General features: G+C 32.9%; 1 protein-coding gene across 3 annotated transcripts in view; it reads right to left on the bottom strand.

Annotated features, from left to right (window-relative positions):
- Window positions 1-4,337: 4,337 nt before the first annotated feature.
- The window catches only part of LOC111043267 (putative cyclin-dependent serine/threonine-protein kinase DDB_G0272797/DDB_G0274007), a 44,664-nt gene continuing 24,667 nt past the window's right edge, over window positions 4,338-24,334 (bottom strand). For 2 of the 3 annotated variants that reach the window (XM_039427898.1, XM_039427899.1), the window contains exons 3-11: window positions 23,576-23,825; window positions 22,112-22,255; window positions 15,036-15,134; window positions 14,190-14,323; window positions 13,376-13,472; window positions 12,143-12,220; window positions 11,769-11,816; window positions 10,149-10,372; window positions 4,338-6,144 (exon numbers count right to left, since the gene is read on the bottom strand). In XM_039427898.1, coding sequence (XP_039283832.1) covers window positions 4,984-6,144; window positions 10,149-10,372; window positions 11,769-11,816; window positions 12,143-12,220; window positions 13,376-13,472; window positions 14,190-14,323; window positions 15,036-15,134; window positions 22,112-22,255; window positions 23,576-23,825 — 2,235 coding nt within the window. In that variant the 3' untranslated portion in view covers window positions 4,338-4,983. Of the gene's footprint in view, window positions 6,145-10,148; window positions 10,373-11,768; window positions 11,817-12,142; window positions 12,221-13,375; window positions 13,473-14,189; window positions 14,324-15,035; window positions 15,135-22,111; window positions 22,256-23,329; window positions 23,509-23,575; window positions 23,826-24,334 lie in introns of those variants that run through there. The other variant, XM_039427900.1, reaches the window with a different exon arrangement.

The raw sequence follows: 24,334 nt of genomic DNA, 5'->3' as shown, positions 1-24,334 counted from the left end.
TTTTTCAACTGTAAACTAGATAAGTATTTTAGTTCGTAATAACTCTAGAACTTAGGCTTATAAGATATAATTCTTTGTCTATTTGTATAATATTTTGCAAAAATTCATCTGAAGATTATAAGTTCATTTGCTCTGAAAACTGGATTTCTCATTCATAGGCGATAGATCCATTCATAATTTATCAAGAATCTATTACATTGGAGCCGACAACTATCCTTAGGTTAATAGGTGTTAAATGCTATCCAGCCGATTAAGGAAAAATTGGTAGCACGGCAAATAATAACTTTATTCTCGCAAAGAAACCACAAACAATAATCACAAAAAACGCAAAAAAGAAAATGAAATAATATGTTGGCAATAGAAGTGAAAGTAAAAATAAAAATAAAATTAAATGCCTATATCGTACAGTACCCAATTCAAAATACAAACAGCCTCTATTAAAATAAACATCAAAATTAACAGAATAGCAAAAGTAAAAGAAAATTAGTATAACAGATGAACAAAAATGAAAGAACAAAGTGGCTGTACATTCAATAATAATAAAAAAACAATATATCTAATAATAAGAAAGAGAAACTGTGTTCTTTCAACTTAGTATTGTTCATTTATTGATCTTCTAATACTCCTTCTATTCCAACTTCTTATCATTTAAAGTGCTTATACGTTTCACTCTTTTCAACTCCTGAAAAGCTCAAAATTAAAAAATTGAGACTGATTAAAAAATATTCACATAGGTTTCTACATGATAAATCGTTGGAAGCAGACCAACGTATCTTATACTGTGGTACCGTAGCCTATTATTCATTTTTTATTGTTCACCTCCTTATTCAACTCTCTTCTTCTTCTTCTTCTTCTCTATGTCATCTTCTCTTTTTCTTCTCATCTAGGTGAAGAAACTGAATTGTTCAGAATTTGTCCAGACAAATAATTAAAACTTCACAAATTGTTAAAACTTATTCTTTATATTGGCTTCTTTCTTGTTCTTTTTCTTTCTTCTCTCTTTGTATTCTTATAAAATTCTTATTTATTTATTTGCCAAATAACTTTACAGACATTTCTATAGTCCAATAATAAAGTTAAAATAGTAGAACATTTTAGAAGTATGCAGTAGGCCTACAATATAATATTTATAATCAACAAGATCATATGATAATATTAAGTAAAGTAATAATAAAATTTTGGCTCCACTGGCAAAAGTAAAACTTGATTCTACTTCTTTCTATTCTTCTTCTTCATTTCAGTTGAATTTCCAAACATTTTTTGAATAGCTGCCAAGCTATAGTGAGGTCCACGTTATAATGGCAGTGTTCAATTAGCAATTATTGTATTGCTATTGTAACTGTGGAAAAAGGAAAAGGAAAGGTCGTTCAGGTTTTTGAAAATAACGAATCAATAAATTATTTATTATTAATTAGAATTAGAATTAGAATTTATTACGAAATAATCATCAGATAATAATTTAAGGGCTACTCGCTCAGCTGATATGTGGTCGTTCAGTTTTTTTGATAATAAAAAACAAAAATTTCTATTTTGAATTAAAGATCTGAAAATTTGAAAATGTACAATAAACTATTACGTATCTTACTTTACCTCAAAACAGTCCCTTGGCCTGCTCCTCAAGGTGCAGTTGAAGCACTCCCAATTTTAAATAAAAAATATATAAAAAAACTCTGCCAATTGAATGATTCAAAAACACCAGCTTTCCCTACAAGATTCAAATCCTGAAAATACAATTATGTAGGTTTAAACTGCCCGGACTGCGACAGCCTATAATTGAATTCTCAAGACAGAATCCTCCAGGTAACCAATGCCTTAACTCAACAACTACACAAACGGTGCAAGGAATACGGGCCTCGAAAAGAAAAATTCAAAATCTATTTATGTGAAAAACACATGCAGCCTTGATTCACAGACCAAAAGTCAACTCACTCTTGTTTGTATAGCATGGAGCTAAAAACCACAATATTGCCTTCACGAAACGTGATAAAACACACGTTTCATCTTTGTACATTGGAGATCTTCTCGCTTTATCAATTACATTTAATAATTAAATCCGTGACCAGATTTCCAATTCACAAAATAATACTTTAAAAATTGAATAGGTTTTGATGTCATGTATGACACTATCCTTGTCTATCCTTCAAAATAGCAGAAAGCGCTATCTCTTTCTCGCTTTGCTCTGTTGCCAGATCGGCTTTCAACAATGTAGAATTAATATTAAATTAACAAAATATTTCATCTTAATAATGAAAATTCATTACTGTATGAAATTATTGAAAAATATAATTTCTTGCTTAATAAAATATAATTGATATCTTAATTTTAGACGAGAATGAACAGTTAATATTACATCAATAAACCTGTATCAGCTACCATCTATAGAAGGCATTGACAAGACAGAACATGAAAACAGACGGACGAAGACTTTGGCCTTCAGTTACCTAAAGTCAAAAGTGAGAGCTCACTTACGCCTTTCAATTAGCCTTCGGTTTATAGAAAATCGAAATATATCATAAATACAAAAAAAAAAAAATAGAATCCAGATTCATTAAAAGTCTTCTGATGTTGATTTATGATATGATTACATTTTACACATCAAGAATCTTGAATAAAATTGAAGAGGCTAATAAGGATCTTATTAAGACGTTTCAACGCTAAAACCCCGATGCTTTTCTGAAAACATATTTTTATTCCATAGCCCATTATTCAAGGGTCTTTTATCACATAAGATCTAAATGTGAGCTGAAGGATCTGTACTTAATAGGTACTTTTCCTTTGTCCATACAAAAATAGATTATGGAATAATCTGTTGGGGTAGCTTGTACTATTTCTACAACCAATACCAACCAGGATCCAATTATAAGACTGCAGAAATAATTCATAAGATTGATAACAAGAAGCAATTTTGACGAGTATAAATTTCCCACTTTTTCACCATAGGCATACCTCGAAATTTTACAAGTAAGATTCAAGAACGTTTTTGTGGTGCTATCAGTGTTTTTTCAGATTACGGGTAATAGAGGTATAACGATAGATTTTAGTAATTTTATAACAAGTAGTCATCTAACAAGGCTGGCTGAGGGTATCAGGTGCCCTAGGCCACACTTTCTTCTGCATTCATTCATATGTTTAGCTCCTAGATATTATAATGCTTTGCCAATCACTCTCAAACAGGCTGCATTAGTAGCATTTTATATTCGAAGCTGTTTGGGAATGAAACTGAAAGCTTGGCTTCTGAATCTTTCCCCCAGTGACTTAGGGGTTGTAACTCGAATATTTTAAATGTAAACACCCATTGTGTGGTACATCATTTTAAAGGCATTTTTAAAACAAAAAAGATAACATCGATAAAAATGTTCCATGATACTTGTATCCAAAATGGCGGCTGATTGAAGTTTTAGTTTTTAAAGAAATAATTGATCAAGTTCAATCAGCCGCCGTTTCAGATAAAAGTATCATAGGACATTTTTATCGATGTTATCTTTTGTTTTAAAAAGGCCTTTAAAATGATTTACCACACAATGGGTGTATAAATTTAAATTTAAAATATTCGAGTTACAACCCTCTGAGTCAACCCCTTATGAGGGGTTGAAATTCAGTTTTGTGTCAAAAGGTAGAGTATTTGACCAGTAACTTATTCTGAAAGTTACAGTATATTATATTATCTACAACAGTCTCCAATTTATTGAAGGGTTCCCATACATATGACTCACTCTGTATATTTTAATCCTATTATTTCTAAAATCACCCCCTTATTGTGCTGGATGGTTATTTCTCGTGATTTCGTGGTAATGATAAACTGTTTTTTGTTCTGTTTGTAAAATATTGTATTATATTGTTTATAGCCTATATGAGTTATGTGATATATTCTACATTATTCTGTTAACTGTTTCTTTTGAAGAGAATGGAACTTGAATTTGATTTGGTCACCACTTAATCCAATTCACCAGATAGGATTTTTTCATAGAAAAACACTATTTTCAAAACAACAAATATAATTATCAACAAATTTACAAATTTACAAGATTAGGCCTATATACAATACCCGTATATTTTTACAATTTTATTTTGTATATTACAATATATGCTGGCTTATGTGATTAAATACAGTACTTATAATTATTCACAATAAATGACAATATAGTTATGAGATAGAATACATTTCACAAGGTATGAAAAGAATTTAACAAAGCTTTTGTTTAAAGAAATTATGAGATGAAGGCCTCTTTTGAGTTTTGATGATAATATGTTAGGGAAAATAAAAAAAAGCTACTGATACAACAATAGAGTTCCTTTGCAGCTACAAACTAAAAAGCTTTGCTGTGAAAATTAGCTACTGATACAACAATAGAGTTCCTTTGCAGCTACAAACTAAAAAGCTTCGCTGTGAAAATTCATTTATTTATTTGAAATGAATTATTAATTTGAAATATATTACTTGTAATTTTGTATATTTGCAAATATCTCTCCAATGACGCTACATCCCAGATCGGGCTTTGGCCTCAATCAAACTTTGCCTCCAGCCATCTCTATCCATTGCATCTCCTTTCCATCTTCTCACACGCAGCATTTTCCTAGCGTCCATAGCCACTCTATCCTCCCATCGCTCTCTTGGTCTTGGGGTTTTTGCAAATATAACTACATAAATCGGCAGTTTCAAAAATAATTGTCGATTCTTGGAAAAGATAATGTAAATGAATATTCTACCAACAGAATATTTTCAGATCACCAAATATAATCATAATAAAGAAACGAGATGTCTATTCAATTTTTCACACAATTTCAGGTCTTCTGTTGAATCTTAGCATGATCACATCTGCTTATTTCATTTCTACTCCTAGGACTCCTGCCTTTAACGTATTTACTATAGTTTAAACTTATACTTGTTCTACTTGAACAAATTACCAAATTGCCTAATTTGATCAAATACTCTTCTTCTTGCAGTCACATATTTCAATGATTGTCCTACTCCTAAAACAGCAATTAGTTGCTATTCTGACCAGATGGAGATGAGTTGTTCCCGTTATTTTCATTGTTCTGATTATAGTTGGGGAGACTGTCAGGCAGGTTCTTTTTGAGACTTTCAGCCACATCATCAACTGCTTCGATCTTGCCCAAACTAAAATTTTGTAAGAAATCATCACTCAAATTTTGCAAGAAGTTATCAGAAATATTGTAATTCAAATCTGAGCTATCCAATAATATATCAGCTCCTCCTTGTTCAGTAAGATGTTGTTGAGTATCCATTGTCTGTACTTGGTGTTGAATTTGTTGTTGTTGTTGATGATGATGTTGTTGTTGCTGCTGCTGCTGTTCATGATGGTGGTATTGTTGGTGCAGCTGTTGTTGTTGATAATTTTGTAGATGTTGTTGTTGATGATGTTGTTGCTGCTGCTGCTGTTGATGATGATGTTGTTGTTGCTGCTGCTGATTTTGTTCATGATGATGGTATTGTTGGTGCTGATGTTGTTGCTGCTGTTGATGATGTTGCGGATGTTGTTGTTGCTGCTGCTGTTGATGATGATGTTGTTGTTGCTGCTGCTGCTGCTGTTGTCCATGATAATGGTATTGTTGGTGCTGCTGTTGTTGCTGATGATGTTGTTGCTGCTGCTGTTGATGATGATGTTGTTGATGCTGCTGCTGTTGTTGATGATGATGTTGCAGTTGTTGGTGCTGCTGTTGTTGCTGATGATAATGTTGTAACTGTAGTTGTTGTTCTTGGTGTTTTTCTTGCTGTTTGTGTTGTTGTTGATGATGTTGTTGTTGCTGCTGTTGTTGTTGATGATGATGTTGCTTTTGTTGGTGCTGCTGTTGTTGTTGATGATAATGTGGTAGCTGCAGGTGTTGTTGTTGTTCTTGCTGTTCGTGTTGTTGTTGCTGTTGATGATGATGTCGTTTCTGGTATAGTTGGTAATGATGTTGTTGTTGTGGTTGATGATGTTGTTGCTGAGTCACACCATCAACCAAGTTATGCTGCAATGGGCTATGCTCTTCTTGGATATTGATGTTGTGTTGCATTGGGTTATGTTGATGAACTATGTTGTGCTCCAGTGGATGCATCAAGTTGAGATAGTTGACTATTTGCTGTGGTGGTAGTTGGGACATGTTTATTGGATCTGGTGGTTGACCCATTTGTGGAAGGCTCTGTATGAATGAGAAAAATATGAAAACAATATTATTTGTAAGTTCAAATCAGAATTGAATCACATAAAGAAATATTATTATTTTTCAAATCAAATCATTTATTTGCCATACAATATTTTATTAGCCTACTATCATGTTGGTAAGTGCCAAAAAGTGTATAAACTGTTGCATTACCAAAAGACAATAGATTATTCTTCTTCCAGTTTTTTGTACATTGTTGTAATATTCCTAGTAACAGGAAATCTTGTTTTGTTATGAAACGTTTTCACTCATTAAATAAGACTTCCATTAGCACATCAGTATAATCATTAGCGCACTCCACTGCTGATAAGTTAAGTAAGTACATAAGAGGCATTAATAGTATATTTTCAAAAACGTTATTTGAAAACAAAGACTATGAAAAAAGTATTGAATTTAATTTATTGTCAAGATGTTGTTCACTGTACTTGACCTTACTAACAATTTACTGAGTTTGAAGTACAGATGGAAATTAACTCAGAAGTTGCATTCATTCAAATGCTAATGAATTAATAATTATTATAAAACGAAAATCCAGATTAAATGCTATAAATTACCCCGAAAACTTCTGCTACTGCAAATATTGACAACAGGTTAGACAGCTGGATGGAATTTGAAGTTTCATGAGTTACAGCCAAATGAATACCGGTATTCAATTATCAGTTTAAACTGTGAAAAGATACCACCAGCAAACAATTATCACTACTTCTGCAGATCTGATGCCATAAATTGAATCTTTTACATCTTTTTTTTTCATAATATATTATGTTGTAGTGTTATATGGGATTGGATTTGCTGTGAAAAGTAATATACGATAATGTCATGCTGTAGAAAAAATAAATAGGTACCTAAAACTAATAATATAGAGTAAAAATAGATGGCTTGCTTACTGAACTGAGCATTTCAAACAGACAAAAGATACAATAACTGAAGGTGTTGGGTTTTCAACATAAAGCCATTCTCTATTTTAGTAATCATTATTATTGACGGTTTGGTGAAGGCCTAATACATAACATTCTCATTATTATTTGGTACCAGTAGTCTCAATATTATGGTTATGGTACACAATTAATTATTATTTAAGGCTGTTTGAACAAAAAAAACTTCAACTTTTTTTTGTTGGAAACTTTAAAGTTCATTGAGTTAAAACCAAATATGCTATTGAGAAAAATTAAATAAATAATTGTGGCCTATGTGTGACCTTGAAGTGTACATTTTGAGCATTTTTTGTACTTACTGCAAATGCAAACAATAAAAACCACTGCAATTAAACTTTAGGACAATTATCTTCAAAATATGCTCTTTCAAGTGGTCTACTCTTAATTACAAAATATTCATGTTTTTTTTTATTTTACAAAATATCGATTTTTTATTGTGTTTTACATTTCAATTTTCAGTTTTTGTGTAGGTATAACTATGCTTATTTGTTTATTTTTGTATAGTTTGCTCTTTTTTTAAAACCGTTCTATTATACTATTACTTTGGTTAATTCATTGTGAGCACTCAATTTTTTGATAGATGGAAATGTTTGCATTCTCCCAGTGAATAGAACTGAAACAGAGTAGTGTGTACACTAAATTTTATAAATTTGTGGTTCAATTGTGTAGGCGTATTTATGATTATGTTTATTTTTGTATAGTTTGCTCTGAATTAAAAATCATTGTATTATATCATCACGTTTGTTGATGTTATTTTCAACAGAAGTTTTTCAATTTTCAATTATTTCCATAAAGTAGGATAATCTGGTATTAGGAAATACTTGAGTAAGCTCGGTGTGAACGGTTCTATACAAATTTGCGCTCTTTTAACTTGTGAATATAATAATAATTTGTCAAAATAATAATTTTGGTAGGCTATTTGAATGATATTTGTTTTTCCATCATTTATAACATCAATCAAGTTATTTATTAGGATCTATGTTTCATCTTTGAACTTTTAACACTTGATAAGTTCAAAACCAAGCTCTCAACAAAATAATGTTGGGAATAACTTTCTTTGGACAACAACACTTAGCTTGTTAAAATCGTATGGAAAATAACTTCTTTCTGAAGGATTATTGAAAATTGGGTATTTATTGGTTATATAGTACTGATAGGCCTATTTGAGCTATAGATTAGGCTGTGGTGCATTATACGGGTTTCTTTAATTTTTAAGAGAAGTCTGTGTTATGATTATGTAAACATGGGAGACGTTATGCTTTGAATCCAATGCTATGATTTGGATCATTTTCAAAACGATCTTGAAAAAACTTTATGATAAGGTGATCTGAAACACCATTTTTTGCACTGTAATTACAGTAACGTAAAACAGTAGCAAAATGACAGTGAGCTCACAGTCCAATAAACAGACTGTGAATGAATACAGAACACTGTTCTGTATTCATTGACTGTGGTGAGCGTTGTATGGGTGACTTCTGTTTTGACAGATAAAAGGTGGGTGCGTCAATAAATTCCTGTAGTAGAGTTGATTATCTGTTATTTCGTGAGTCAATCGTTTCATCTATTTAGTTTAGAGTAATTTTTTTTTCATTTTTCACATATATCTCGGAAACTATGCATATTATGAACATTTGTATTTTGTGAAAAATTGAACCTTACAAAATTACCAACAAGTTTTGTCCTTTACATTTTTTCCACTTATTACTTACATGCTTATATCTTGTAACAATGTGTTCTATTGACATAATCAACTACATAAAAATTAAGCTTTATAAATTTCCCACAAGTTTTGTTTGGTAGAGTTTTTTGATAAATCCTATACTTTTCGAGATATTTATGTTCTAAAGTGATGCATTTTCCAAAAACCAGTTCTTCTTCCATTTTTTCGCTCTTTCAAGTCTTACAACATTTCAACAATTGATGAAACAAGAATGTGCTTATTACGAGATTGTAGAGCATTCAATTAACTATCATTTCATGTATAATTCGACTATTTGACGCATTCCCATACGACTGTTGCAGCAATTTTAGTGTCAAATCTCAAGAATTACAACAAGTGACTTTCTACGAATATCACACTATTCTGTCATCATAAATTGGCAGTGTGCTTCAGTATGAACATCCATATTGAGTACCTATTGGAACGTCTGCGGAACTAAACACGGGGGGTGTTTCTAAACTTCCTACCAAACAAAGAGCATTGATATCATTCATGAGGTATGATGACAATCAACCAAGCTGCTCTATAGTGAGATTCACTCTAGAATGTCAGCATTAGTTGAACGTGACGAGCTTTGATGTTATTTATTAGGTACGCTGACACACAACCAACAAGCTTCAACTTGAGACACTGTCAGCATTAGTTAAAGGTGAAACATTGATGCTATTCACTAGCAATACTGACTGTTGAAAGTGAACTAGCCTTTAGAGTACCCTAGTCGGTCAGCATTGACTGAATGGGGAGCATTGATGTTATTCATGAGGATTGCTGACAGAAAGTGAATTTTCTCACAGTGGCTACAGTCTCTCACAGTCTCTTCAAGAGGCTTCAAGGGCCACGAACATTTTCAGGCCTGTCTACAACAATCAATTAGTTACGGAAGCCTGCAACTGTGAATAGATTTGTTCATTGGGGGTGAGTTCTTTCATGAAAGACTTACTATTTCGACTACCTTCTTTTGCGAGGGGAAGTGGTCTGGTGGTAAAGTGGGGGAAGAGAGAGATTGCATTGCAAGCTTCACTACACTCAGCGCTACGAGTGTCAAACTCCCGAACTATGCTCCTCCAACGCCAAGGAAGGAAGCCATTCAAACATTCTTAAATAATAAACCTCGATGACAATAATCTATTAATTTTGAGTTTTTCAGCTAAAAATTGTTTATTTTTATGATGGAAATGATTTGTCAATAATATTATTGTTATATGAAGCTTGAATATTTCTTCTACAATAGTAATGAGTCATTGATTGTCTCCACAAGTGATTGTAATGAATACGTCATGACAGTTGAATTATTTCAAAGTAATAATTAAACAAATTTCTGAACTCACTTGATTGGAAGGAGGTTGACTGAAAGGAGGCGGCTTATAAGCATTGTGACAGGCTTGGAGTGACGCGGCAATTGCAGCGGCACTGGCGTCTTGGCTGGCGGCTTGGATGACTGCGTGGCTGACAACGGGGCTGGTAGCTGGCAAGTGGGTGTCATACACATTCAATGATTGCTGCCTGAAAGCACCGCTAGTACTTGGCATAGGTTCATCCGCAGCGCGCATTTCTGTTAAAATATTACATTTTTCTAAATTGAGAATTCTTTAGAAAATTCATTAGAATGTTTAACAGAAATTTCAAAAATCAAGTTGATGTGAGGTGAGATAAGTGAATCTCAAAATAAAAAATGCACGATAATGGAATGACTGAAGAAATGAGAAGGAAAATGTCACAACTCGTTTTTATCCATTTCAACATTCAAATCATTGAAAAAGTAAAGTATAGGCCTATGCTAAATCGGGTGGTGATAATATATTCGCAGCTAGAGATTGGAAAAAAATATATTTGTCAGACTCAAAACTGGGTAGGGCAAATCTATATCAATAATAATCTATCTTCAATTCAATTTATAATTTCATTTATAATCAATTATACCAAGGCCAATAGCTTATTCAATAGCTTAATATATTCGTACCAAGGCAATAGCTTAGTCTCTAACTAGGTGCTGTAAAAATCATGAAAAAAATTATTCTAATTTTCTCAAATAGTAGTGAATATTTCAAAAAATGATGAATACCTTTTCAAATAAGTCATATTAACATAAATACACTATTAGTTTTTATCAACCCTGTTGAAATGAATAAGCTCATAGAGTTTTTTAATCACATAAACATCTTCACTTCATTGATACATTATTTTCAATAGTATTAGTATCAATTCAATCATAAAAACTTCTTCACTTCATAAATAAATTAAATAGTACCAAACTTTTAAATGCTTATGAAGCCCATCATGCGTTTCTGATGGGGTGCCAGACACGATGAGGACAATCAAAACAACCATAAACATTGCGAAATCATTTACTATAATAATATTTATTATTTTTAATAATAATTTTATATTTTTTGAGGAAAAGAGAATCTCAGGCCCTTGTAGGTGAATATGAATCAATAATTATTATTGAACGAAAATCCCAATTAAATGCTTCAATTGATTTGATAATTATTATTAGTTTCGATTAGTAATGATTATTCATTAAATAGAATTTGAACAGATGCAATTTCCAATTTATTTTCATCTGAATAATGAATGAGTTTCAGGTGAGTGAACCACAAATCACATCAAAAGCAAAAATATTATTAAATAGGTACCTACTGATGAAAAGATTTCAATCAAAGAATGAATTCAAAGGGTTTCAGTTTAATAAGAAGCTTAAAATATTGATTGTTACCTTGCATTTGCAACTTATTAGCGCATTTGCTTTAAGTTCCTTACTCTTCTAACTCACTGATCTGATAGCATCCAAAACACTGAAATGGAACTGGATTTCTCCAGCCTTTTAAGGCTGATAATTGATAATTCAAGACTTTTTGATCTGAATTGTAGTTGAGTAGACAGAAAATGATATGATAGGCCTAACTAAATAAACTTTTAAATAAGTCTCATGCTGAAAAAATACACACCTTGTTCACGTTCCAGATCCAGCTTGAATAATGTGTGTTTAGATCGACCTGGAATCCACAGATTAGATGATAAATCGAAAGATGATACATTATTTTAAAATAAGGGAATCAGATAATACAGTTGACAAACAAATACAATAATAATATACCATTAAACTGATTAGAAGATGTATTTTTACAATTGAACAATAGAAGTTGTTTAAAAATCAATGCGCTTTTGCATTGAAACATTACCGTACTTCTATTTTAAATATTGAAATGTAAACGTATACGGAGTAAGTGAGAAATGGAGTACTTTGCAGAATTTATGGAGTTATGATACCTGTTTACCAGCAAGCAATAAGTAAACAAATTCAATACATCAGAAAACTCACTCAATTCAGCTTCAGCTTTCCCCAATTGTGGAATTATGCTAATTTTAGCCTTCTTCCTTGGTAAGTATGAGCTCGAAACTGGAAAAAATAGTAAATTATAACAAAACCCACATTGAATGGATAAAATAAGAATGGAATTATATAAAAGATAGCGGACTAGGCGACCACCATATCAATAATGAGAAAATGGATGGTACGTGTCATGAAGAAATAAATTAATGACTTGGATCATAACACAAACATATAGGTAGTCATGAGGGAATGAATACTGTAATAGGGACCTTGTGATTGCATAAAAAGTAAAAATCTAAGTAACCTTTTAGCAAGGATTTTTGTCATGATAGATTATTTTGTTCATTAACATTTGAGAATGACTTGAAAGTTGGGAATATGTGTAATAAAAGAATGAAGAATAATGAAAAATGAAAATGAAGGGCAATTAGATTATACAAAATAAAGCAAGCAAGAGAAATAAAACAAATAAGAAGAAAGAAGAAAAACTATGGAAACAAATTTTAATACTATTTTTATAAATAAAATACAAAATAAGCCTAATGATTTGGTTCAGAAACTTTATATAATTTTGGATAAGATGGTACTCGGTTGATGAGTGAAGCAGTAGTCTTTGAAGAGTAGGCTACCTACTTGAGCCTGTTGCTCCTGTCTTAATCATTATTGTGAGAATTTTTGTGTTGATGAACAATAGTCCAATCAATATAGACATGAAAAAGGGGACGTGCTTGCAATATTATATTGTAGTTCTATTTTTTCAATCTATTGTTTAGATACATAGGAGAAGTCCAAACCCAATTTTTCAAGCGAAATTTCTTTGTGCTAGATATAAAGTGGCCCTAGAACCTCGTATCCCCCAGAGCTCACTATCTTCAATAAGTTTTGAGTTACAATTTTCCAAAAATAAGTAAAATAATAAGAAAAAATATTTTAACGAATTTCAGTTTCTAATCAACATTATCTTCCGATTGTCACCTTTAAATGTATAATTCAAAATCACTCTGGGCGTAATTTTTGCTCTACAACCTGAGACCAGATAGAGCGCTTTCTATCTCATATAGATTTCCAGGTACACCTTATAACAATGCTTCTTGTATTTTTAAAATCGCCTAATTTTCTAGCTTCAACCAAAGTAATTGCAACTTCTTGAGCTTTAAAATTGCTTGTTTATTCTTATATTGATGAAAGTAGTTGAAAAGACATCTATCTATTGTACCCTACCTAGTTTGATGGGAGTCAACTGAAATTCTCTTTCGGGACCGACTTCGTTATCTGACGGACGAACCAGTTGGATCTTCACCTGAACCGGGCCAGTCACCTGCAACATTTCTCACAAATCATCATCATCATCATCTATTACACTAACGAAATTAAAATAATATATTACATCTCCTTCCAAACCTATCCCATTTTGTTTCAAATGTCAGGAATAGGTAATTATTTTGGTATACATTCAATGTTACAAAAGTGTTGATAATCATGATTCACACTGCGAAGTTTTAGTAGATTTGCTGATGAGAGTTTGAAACCTCAGAGGAGGATAATGTTCTAACCTATCAATGTGTTTTTTTGGAACGGAAATTGTTTGATGTTTTAATCAATATAATTTATTTTCTAGTGGCCTAATCTATATCTCCAATGTATTATGAACTGGCTAATAACATACAAACCGATTACTTATTTCAATAAGTAACAATATTACACGTAGAATCAATGCTGTATAGTATGAAAAAAGATAGAACTATGCATAAAATAGATAACGAGCTAATCTTCTAATCGTGTAGGCGTACTCAAATGATGTGTAAGTTACAATGAATTGTTCATAGGTCTTGTAACTCATATAATTTAAACACAAATTTGCATAAGAAATTCTGGCATTATGAATGATGGATTATATTTTCAGTTTTTTCAACGTAAATCACCTCTTATCAGGTAAACAGAATTCAGTGTTCGAAAATTGACAGTTATTGGAAAAACATGTACATAAAATAGGATTATAAAGTAGTGTGAAAGAAATTTCTTGAGAATAACTCACATTCAAATCTTTATAAGGAGGAGTCTTGAATGATATGGCATATTGATAATGTACATTATTTGGTTCAAATTCGCCATAATCCTGCCATACAATTTGGCCATCCACCTCTTCATAAAAATGTATTTTAATATCATCTGAAAAATATGAATTAATAAAACAATTAACAACCTTGGTTATAGAAATTACAAAGAATAGTTGAATGTTAAAAAATGGCACTGATTGACAAATTAGCGAATCATGAAAGTTATGCATGGAACAAACGACAGGCATCACCATAAAGTCAGTCCTGTAATCTATAGATACCTGAAGAACATAAATAAAGAACTCTAATCTAATCTAACTGTGCAGAGCACAATATGCAATGACCATGATTGCCTATCTGAAGTCAGGTATAAATACTGTTTAGCATTTCAGCATGATTAGCTCATTAATTGCTTTCCAGAGAAAACCATTTAATTCAACTATGAATACGATAGAATTTTATTATAAATGAACAGAGATATTGTGGAATATCTCCAAATCAAGGTAGAATGGAATCAGTTGCACATAATTGAAATTCAGTAACACTACTTGTAGCTCTTTTTCCTTTCACCTTAGTAAACCATTCAAAAAGTAAGTTAGACATGAACATTTCATCAAAATTCCAGATGAAACATGAAAAAACTTGAAGGCTTGAATATTGAGGCAATAGTTTTAATTAAAGTTAATAATTGGATGAATGCATATTACATTGAAAGACAAATGTCTTCAAGTAGATACTGTATAATTGAGTTGAATGCAGACTATATTCATCTCACTCATAACATATGAAGATTTCTACAAATCTCTAGCGTGAAAATTACATACCTTTCATGACTTTGTGACAAAGAAGAATAATCTTTTCTCCACCATCAACTGGAGCTGAACAACGACTGAGTTCTACTATTGCAAAATCAGACGTTGATTCTGTAGAAAGTAGAACAATATTGAATAATAACCGTCAATAAATCAAAAAATTGAGAGTTTATGTACAGTGATAGAGTATTTATGTACACACTAGACCTGAACAAGTTTCAACAGAAGCAAGATGGCACTGTCAATGTCAGATTAAAAAACTCAAGGTGCAATATATTATACTCAGAAAGTAGGTACCTAATAGGGGTCAATTTCCAATTTCTCAAGTATGCGGTCTACATGATTTTCTTCTAAACGTGGATCACCATATTCATTCAGTTTTAATAGACAAATACGTATAATATTCATGTATATGTCCTAGTCCTACTCTAATGTTATTGAGAGAACCCCTAAAACTTCATCAGTCACTTATCTCCAGTAGTATTTGAAGAAAATGTACCTTTGTATTGAAAAAATAGATTTTTGGGAAATGCGAAGGAAAGTTTTTCGGTGGGAATAGTTTCCTAAAAAAATCCTGCACCATATAACCAGGTCTTCCTTAACGCTCTCCTGACCTTCCAGATGCATTCTTCTCCTTCTTCTTGACCCTAACTTCCTTTGACATTTAAATAGCTGCTTTCTATTATTTATTCAATCTAATGGTATCCAATTTTTTCAGCAAACATATGCACTTTCCACTAAGTTCCAGTCCAAATTCTCGGTAAAGCTTGAGTTTGGCAATGAGTCCATCATTGAAAGCCTTAATAGCTGATTAATAAACTCTCAAAGTTAGTTTCATTCCTTGAAAAAGTTGAATATGAAGCCTTCTAAAATAATTATATTACCGTATTGAAACTTAAATTTTGATTTTTTGTTTGACCATAGAGACAATCAGTTGGCAAGTCCCTATAATTTATTTTATTACTTTATCGCGCTCCACGACGTGTTGAACGATATCTCTGTAGCTCAAGCAATTAAGTCGCGTTTTACGCTCTTAATACATTAATAGCTATTATAATTAACAAATATGATACACGTTCTGAGTAGTTGTGAAATATGATAAATATGGGTAAAAATCTTAATGTTATCTTGAGCGTCTTCTAAAAGAAACCACGAGTCGAATCATTTTAGACATAGCCCATGATGAGGGTCTTCACGTCTCCACATGAAGAAGTATGTTTCCCAAATATTTTCTCTTGATTTATGAGAAAAACTAGCTGTACCCTGCCACGCTTCGCAGTGGCACATTGTGATTGAATGTTTATTTTATTTTTTTTTTCTGTGGCCCCCACTATATATAAAATATGTGTTGGGAAACCACAAATATTATGCTTGTTAAATAAATTATGAACATCTGTGTTATGTGAGCTGTTAAATCTGGTTTATTGTGCAATTACAAAACTAAAAGGAAAAATAATGTTTATGTGAGAAATAAAATGAAAAAAAGCAAAATTTTTAGAAAAAAGAAATTAAAATGAGTAAATGAATACCTATATATAAAATAGAAAATTATTGATGGAAAATAATTAGATTCTAAAAGAAAAAAATATTTGAGAATAGTCTCTTAAAAAGGATTGATAAAAAATGAATTAATAATATTCATAATATCTAGTTTGTAATAAGGTCTTCACTATAATTTATTCTATTTTCAATTATCCAAGTTTTTGTTTTTGCTTTAAATATATTAACCAGTACCATTTCCTTGATGTCCATTGGCAGCCTGTTGTAAATCTTCGGTCCTAAGTATGTGACTGTTCTCTGGGCGGCAGTTGTTGTCATCCTGGGGACTGCTAGATCAATATTCCTTCTTCGCGTGCTGTGGGTGTGGTCCATGTTGAGAAAGAACTGCGGGTTTTTCCTGATGAATGTGAGTAATTTGTGAATGTAAATTTGTCGGATGCTCAGTAGTTGGAGCTCTTCATATAGAGAATCTGAAGGGTAGAGTGGATGTTTCTGTCCCATTATTCTGAGGATGAGTTTCTGGACTTTAAAAACAGGATTGATATGGCAGAAATACGTAGCTCCCCATGCCAGGATTCCATATCTTGCTATTGACTCTACCAATGCGTGATATACAATTTTTAACGTATCCAGTGTGAGTATCTGTCGGAGTTGAATGAAACTGTAAACCAGTTTCCTGAGTTTTGTTGTTTGCTGTATGATGTGTTTGTCCCACCAAAGTAAGTCGTCTATTATAACTCCTAAATATTTTATATTATCTGTTCGTTCTACTGATGGACAATTGCAGTCTATGCGATTTATTTTGCAGTGATGTAACTTGATTGTATTTCGTACAGGTTTTTTGGAGTCCGTCAGTGAAAATGCTAGAAATTTATTTTGATGAATTGAGAGTCAGGATATTACTGTGGAGCCAAAGTGTAATTTTTTCCATGCCTAATTCAGCGGTTATGAAAGTCTCGTTCCAGTTGTTGCCTTGAAATATCACAGCTGTGTCGTCGGCAAAGACAATAATCTTGCCACCAATGTCGAGTGAGCACAACTCATTGGCAAAGATGAGGTACAGTATCGGACCAAGAACTGTTCCTTGTGGCACGCCGAATTTTACAGGAAGGCCTTCTTCTGCACTCAGATTTTTCCCTATTCTCACTATCTGTTTGCGAATGGTTGAGAAATGAGAAAAAACAAAGAATACATTTCATATAAGTTTAATTTTGCAATACTTGTTTATATACAATATTTTTTGTTTTTCCACTGTCTGCGTAAATATAAAGACTATCTGGTTTGCCGACTCGGGAACACGCAACATACAGTTGTCCATGCGAAAAAAAAGCATCGGTATGCTTTCTTTGTTCTGAATTGCGAAAGTAATTGAAATCCAATAATTGTACCGGAAAACATACGGTAATCAAGAGTGTAGTTTACCGGTACTCTATATCTCACGAACCTGTTGAAGCTGCGTTTTGAAACATGCGCGCTATCTAGCGGTCAGATTTTGCACTTTGATTGCAGCAGCGCTCAGCTCAAATCTGGCCAAAAATGGCCAAAGTTTCACCCCCTCCCCCCGGGCCACCCTGCGAGCCCGGTCAATTTTTTTTTTTTTTAATCGACTTATTTTCGCGAGCTGACCCCGAATGTGAAGTCAAAAATCGGAAAAATCTATATATATAAAAATGTTATGTTGGTTTGTGTGTAATGCAAAAACTCCAAAAGTACTGGACCGATTGAGTTGAAATTTTAACATGATATAAAATACGCATCAAGGATGGTTTTTATCTACTTTTTACAATTTTCAGGGGCGCTACGCTCGCCCGAAAATTTTCAACTTTTTTGTTTATGGATTTTTCCGATTTTTGACTTCACATTCGGGGTCAGCTCGCGAAAATAAGTCGATTAAAAAAAAAAAAAATTGACCGGGCTCGCAGGGTGGCCCGGGGGGAGGGGGTGAAACTTTGGCCATTTTTGGCCAGATTTGAGCTGAGCGCTGCTGCAATCAAAGTGCAAAATCTGACCGCTAGATAGCGCGCATGTTTCAAAACGCAGCTTCAACAGGTTCGTGAGATATAGAGTACCGGTAAACTACACTCTTGATTACCGTATGTTTTCCGGTACAATTATTGGATTTCAATTACTTTCGCAATTCAGAACAAAGAAAGCATACCGATGCTTTTTTTTCGCATGGACAACTGTATGTTGCGTGTTCCCGAGTCGGCAAACCAGATAGTCTTTATATTTACGCAGACAGTGGAAAAACAAAAAATATTGTATATAAACAAGTATTGCAAAATTAAACTTATATGAAATGTATTCTTTGTTTTTTCTCATTTCTCAACCATTCGCAAACAGATAGTGAGAATAGGGAAAAATCTGAGTGCAGAAGAAGGCCTTCCTGTAAAATTCGGCGTGCCACAAGGAACAGTTCTTGGTCCGATACTGTACCTCATCTTTGCCAATGAGTTGTGCTCACTCGACATTGGTGGCAAGATTATTGTCTTTGCCGACGACACAGCTGTGATATTTCAAGGCAACAACTGGAACGAGACTTTCATAACCGCTGAATTAGGCATGGAAAAAATTACACTTTGGCTCCACAGTAATATCCTGACTCTCAATTCATCAAAATAAATTTCTAGCATTTTCACTGACGGACTCCAAAAAACCTGTACGAAATACAATCAAGTTACATCACTGCAAAATAAATCGCATAGACTGCAATTGTCCATCAGTAGAACGAACAGATAATATAAAATATTTAGGAGTTATAATAGACGACTTACTTTGGTGGGACAAACACATCATACAGCAAACAACAAAACTCAGGAAACTGGTTTACAGTTTCATTCAACTCCGACAGATACTCACACTGGATACGTTAAAAATTGTATATCACGCATTGGTAGAGTCAATAGCAAGATATGGAATCCTGGCATGGGGAGCTACGTATTTCTGCCATATCAATCCTGTTTTTAAAGTCCAGAAACTCATCCTCAGAATAATGGGACAGAAACATCCACTCTACCCTTCAGATTCTCTATATGAAGAGCTCCAACTACTGAGCATCCGACAAATTTACATTCACAAATTACTCACATTCATCAGGAAAAACCCGCAGTTCTTTCTCAACATGGACCACACCCACAGCACGCGAAGAAGGAATATTGATCTAGCAGTCCCCAGGATGACAACAACTGCCGCCCAGAGAACAGTCACATACTTAGGACCGAAGATTTACAACAGGCTGCCAATGGACATCAAGGAAATGGTACTGGTTAATATATTTAAAGCAAAAACAAAAACTTGGATAATTGAAAATAGAATAAATTATAGTGAAGACCTTATTACAAACTAGATATTATGAATATTATTAATTCATTTTTTTATCAATCCTTTTTAAGAGACTATTCTCAAATATTTTTTTCTTTTAGAATCTAATTATTTTCCATCAATAATTTTCTATTCTATATATAGGTATTCATTTACTCATTTTAATTTCTTTTTTCTAAAAATTTTGCTTTTTTTCATTTTATTTCTCACATAAACATTATTTTTCCTTTTAGTTTTGTAATTGCACAATAAACCAGATTTAACAGCTCACATAACACAGATGTTCATAATTTATTTAACAAGCATAATATTTGTGGTTTCCCAACACATATTTTATATATAGTGGGGGCCACAGAAAAAAAAAATAAAATAAACATTCAATCACAATGTGCCACTGCGAAGCGTGGCAGGGTACAGCTAGTATGATATAATTCATCCAGCTTCTTGATAATCTTTCCATCTGATGAAAATTAATTTTTACAATAAAAAATATTATAATTTCTTCAGCATCATTTAGTTGATTTGATTATTTTTAATAACCTATCAAATTAGTTTTTTTCGAATGTGAGAATATTTATACTGATGGGCATGCATAATAATACCATGACTGCGAAACAAAATTTATTGAAACCGAAAACCTCAGAGATGCATACCTCTTTAAGGTATTTGATTGAAACTATATAGACCTTATACAGAAATAGACTGGCTATGGTCTGATTAAACCTATCTTCAGAGTAGATGATCTATATATATATATATAGTGATATCGGAATATGGAGGAATTCCTTCTCCTTTCATATTATCCTTAAAATAAAAAATTTCAAAAAACCTTGTGTATACATCAACTCGCAGTTGAAAATAGTTATTCATGTATTAAGAGCGTAAAACGCGACTCTATCGCTCGAGTCAAAACAGTTACCACGCGACGTGTAGCGGAGCGTGGTAATTTTGAGGAAAGCGATTAAGAAGCTTTCCGCTCGAATTACATACACATTTTTTCTACAACATATTGAACATACTGTTCCAATACAATGAACAGTTATTTTAAAAATAATTCATCCAACTATTTTGATGAATCAATGTAATAATAAAATTATACAATTTAATTATTCTATCTAATCATACTAACTCATTTTATAATGATTTATTATTAGAATAAGATAAAACAATTAGTATCATCTGCAAAAAAAAAATGGTAGGATCGTGATTTGAACCTGGGACCTTTAGCATGAGAGGCAACGCTCTACTAGACTTTGACACAATGACTGTTGGAAAAAAAGAAGTGGAAGGTGATAGCTGTAGCAAATCTGAGGTAATCTGAATATCAGAATTGTCTAAGTATTTTTATTTTTTATTCTGATTTGTCTAAATAACCTAAAAGATTATGTTCAATTATGTGGGAGGTTGAATTTATACTGTTCTATTCTTTCAAATGATAATAAGATAATATTATTATAAACGTTTCAATTATTGAATGATGAACACAAATAATTAAAAGTTTTTTGATCAGCTGTTTTTTGATCACCTTTCTTAGTTCCATGTTAGCGTCTGGAAAGGGTACTCTTTCCGGCCTAGGCCGGAAAGAAACCTGTTCTGACGTCAGACGAGAGTCGTCTGCAAACAATGTCTTTCAGATCTACGTAGGGACTGGAAAACAGCTGCTTTCTGTGCAGTGTGGCGAAAAGTAGATTATCACTGGCTCCTCACAAAACAACTGTTTTATGATGAGTTTTCAGTTCGTAAAGAAGAACTTTACGAGCGGTTGTAGAAAAAGGAATATTTCTGCCAAATCTCATAGAATTCTATCAACGCGTTTGGCCATAATTGCATTACATACAGACAGACAAAAGTTGAAACACCAAGTTGCCAAGTTTCGTTCGAATTGACCGAACGAAGTGAGGTCAATTACGTGAGTTTCTAAAAGGTTCTAAGCACAGATAATAGAGTATTTTACCTATTAGTCTGGGCACAAGACTCCCAGGGGCAAGTTCCAAGTTGGAAAGAGCTCAAATTTGGCTTCTCCTACACTTCAAATGCCCGGGAAATTTTCAAAATGATAGTAATATGTTTTTAATTGGAACTGGCTAAATTCAAAGGTACCAGCTAGCATCTGGTTAACATTTGCTCAAATTACAATAAGAATAAATTTTGAATCAAATCAAGAACAAATACTAATACTGTAAGAGATAAATGTTGATCCAAGTATTCTTTAAAATATAATTTTTTGTACCTAATGGAAGTCATCGACAAGTTGAAAGAATACTCACTCTTATCGTATATTGGCTGTGATACAACTGGGCAGATAGGTACATTGAATTTACCCTCTTCTTCTCCTTCCAAAAACACATGAAAACAAAGACGAACTGCGTTCATTTTGATGTTGTTTGGCTGCTCCTTGTGGTCGAAGCCAGCTGTTAACAGAATTAACAGATCATAAACGAATAATAATTTTCAAGTACCCAAATACACCAAATTTAATAAACAACAGCAGGTTCACCAGTGGAAATTTATTTTAAATATGGTGACGATCATGTTGGTGGTTGTTCGTAATGATCGGAGATTTTCAAAATCGATTGTACTTAGAACCTAGTTTGAGAAGTGTGTTCGGAATTGATGAAAGCTTCATAAAATTAGTACTGTATGTCAAATCAATCGATTCTCCACTGAAAAAATCTTCTACTGGCCTAGTTTTGATTAAGGGGAGCAGACAAAAATAAACTACATAAGCCGTAATGTTAACATATGTACCTTTTTCTAGAGATCTATCCAACCGATCAACCTGATATTTTGAACACTGAATTAAATGACCTTTTTACATATTTAGCACAAGCATTTTAGTTTTCAACAATTTTTTCACCAAATATGATTTTTCTCTGAATGACTGCTCGAAAACACAGACAACATTTCGGCTTATGGAGTTATTTTTTGGTCTGCTCCCCTTAAGCATTTTAGGAGGGCTTAATGACTTGGAATTAAGACATTTCATAAACGAATCCTCTATATAATAAACTGCATCCATTATCACACTTTTCAATACTTGAGAAATTCATTTAATATTAGCATACCGTAGCAGAACTTCTCTCTGAAGGATCAACTATTATAGTTACTCTACCAATTATTTTATAGCTGATAACGATATTGGTTACACAATCAACTATATTATGAGGGTCATCAAGTTTAAGAGAGTGCCGATTGCGCCATTACTTCTTACTGCTTTGCAAAAACGGCAGTTACCTTATTGTTTATTCTATACAATTATTATTCGATATGATATAAGTGTACTGGTACTCCAATCATTGTATTCCAAGTGTGTCCAATCTTTGGTGTAATGTATGAAATACAGAACTGGTAGAATAGTATGATTCTGTTTCCAAACTCATCATACAATAAATGTGTGGGATTCATTACGCCCCTCTGCAATCAAAATAGTTTCAACAATTAAGTAAATATATAAATTATGTAAACTATAGTCCGAGAGATATTACTTTTTACACGGCTTTTACTCGAAGACAGAGAGGCCCGATGCTCTTTCCTTCACCAATCACTCCCACTACTTAACAGAATTCTCCCTACTTCTGTCTCAGCATCCAATAGTGCGCAGCATGCTTACTCCTCTCCAATACTCTGTCCATGCTTCAAACTGAGGAAGGAGAAATAGGTTTCCCCTCTTCATGTTGGAAGTAATATCTCTCGGACTATAGATACAGTACTGTAAAAACTTGACAACAAACTTCTGAAAGGATCAATGTCCCTTGCTTGCCGCTCAACAAATGCGGTTGGCATGTCTTTCCTCTTGATGCACAGTATGCCCACATGGTCAAGGGTGGCAGTCTTGGTTTCTGCGTCAACCTCCTTGACACAAGCCCCGCCATATTTAGGGTGGCAGTTGAGACCCACAAGGCGATGTGGGTGTGGCTTGTGCGGAAGGTCCACTGTTACACAACACACCACCACTATTGCCCTGCCTTTTAGGTTCATCACCTGCAATCGCAAACATTTCAATCAGTTGAACTCATTTCACTGAATTCTATTCAATTACAATTGTTCGCAATGATGATATCAATAAGAGAAATAACCTACTGATCTAGAATACCAACCAAACACAAATGAGACATAGGATCCAATCTAGGAATACTAACCAACGACAAAATTTGTGATCATCTCATTTAATGAGAGTTGTGATCCAATCTAGAATATCAACCAAACACAAATAAGACAGGATCTAATATAGTATAAGAACCAAGCAGAAATAAGACACAGCAGGTCCACCTACTGTGAATGCAACTCTTCTCTATGCAGCCATTCTCATACTCAAATACGGTACCTAGCAATTTTATCGAATAAGATTTGATTAAAGAATATGTTGAGCTACCTACTGTAGCTGTGTTGTACCTAGAATAAATATTTAATTTTATATTACATTGTTAAATTCATGAATTTTGAACTTTACATTGTTGGTATACCGGTACCTACAGTACCTAATGTTATTA

Source organism: Nilaparvata lugens, chromosome 5, assembly GCF_014356525.2.
Source record: "Nilaparvata lugens isolate BPH chromosome 5, ASM1435652v1, whole genome shotgun sequence".
Lineage (NCBI taxonomy): Eukaryota > Metazoa > Arthropoda > Insecta > Hemiptera > Delphacidae > Nilaparvata > Nilaparvata lugens.
Note: the sequence above shows the minus strand (reverse complement) of the source record. Positions and strands in the feature narration are given on the sequence as shown.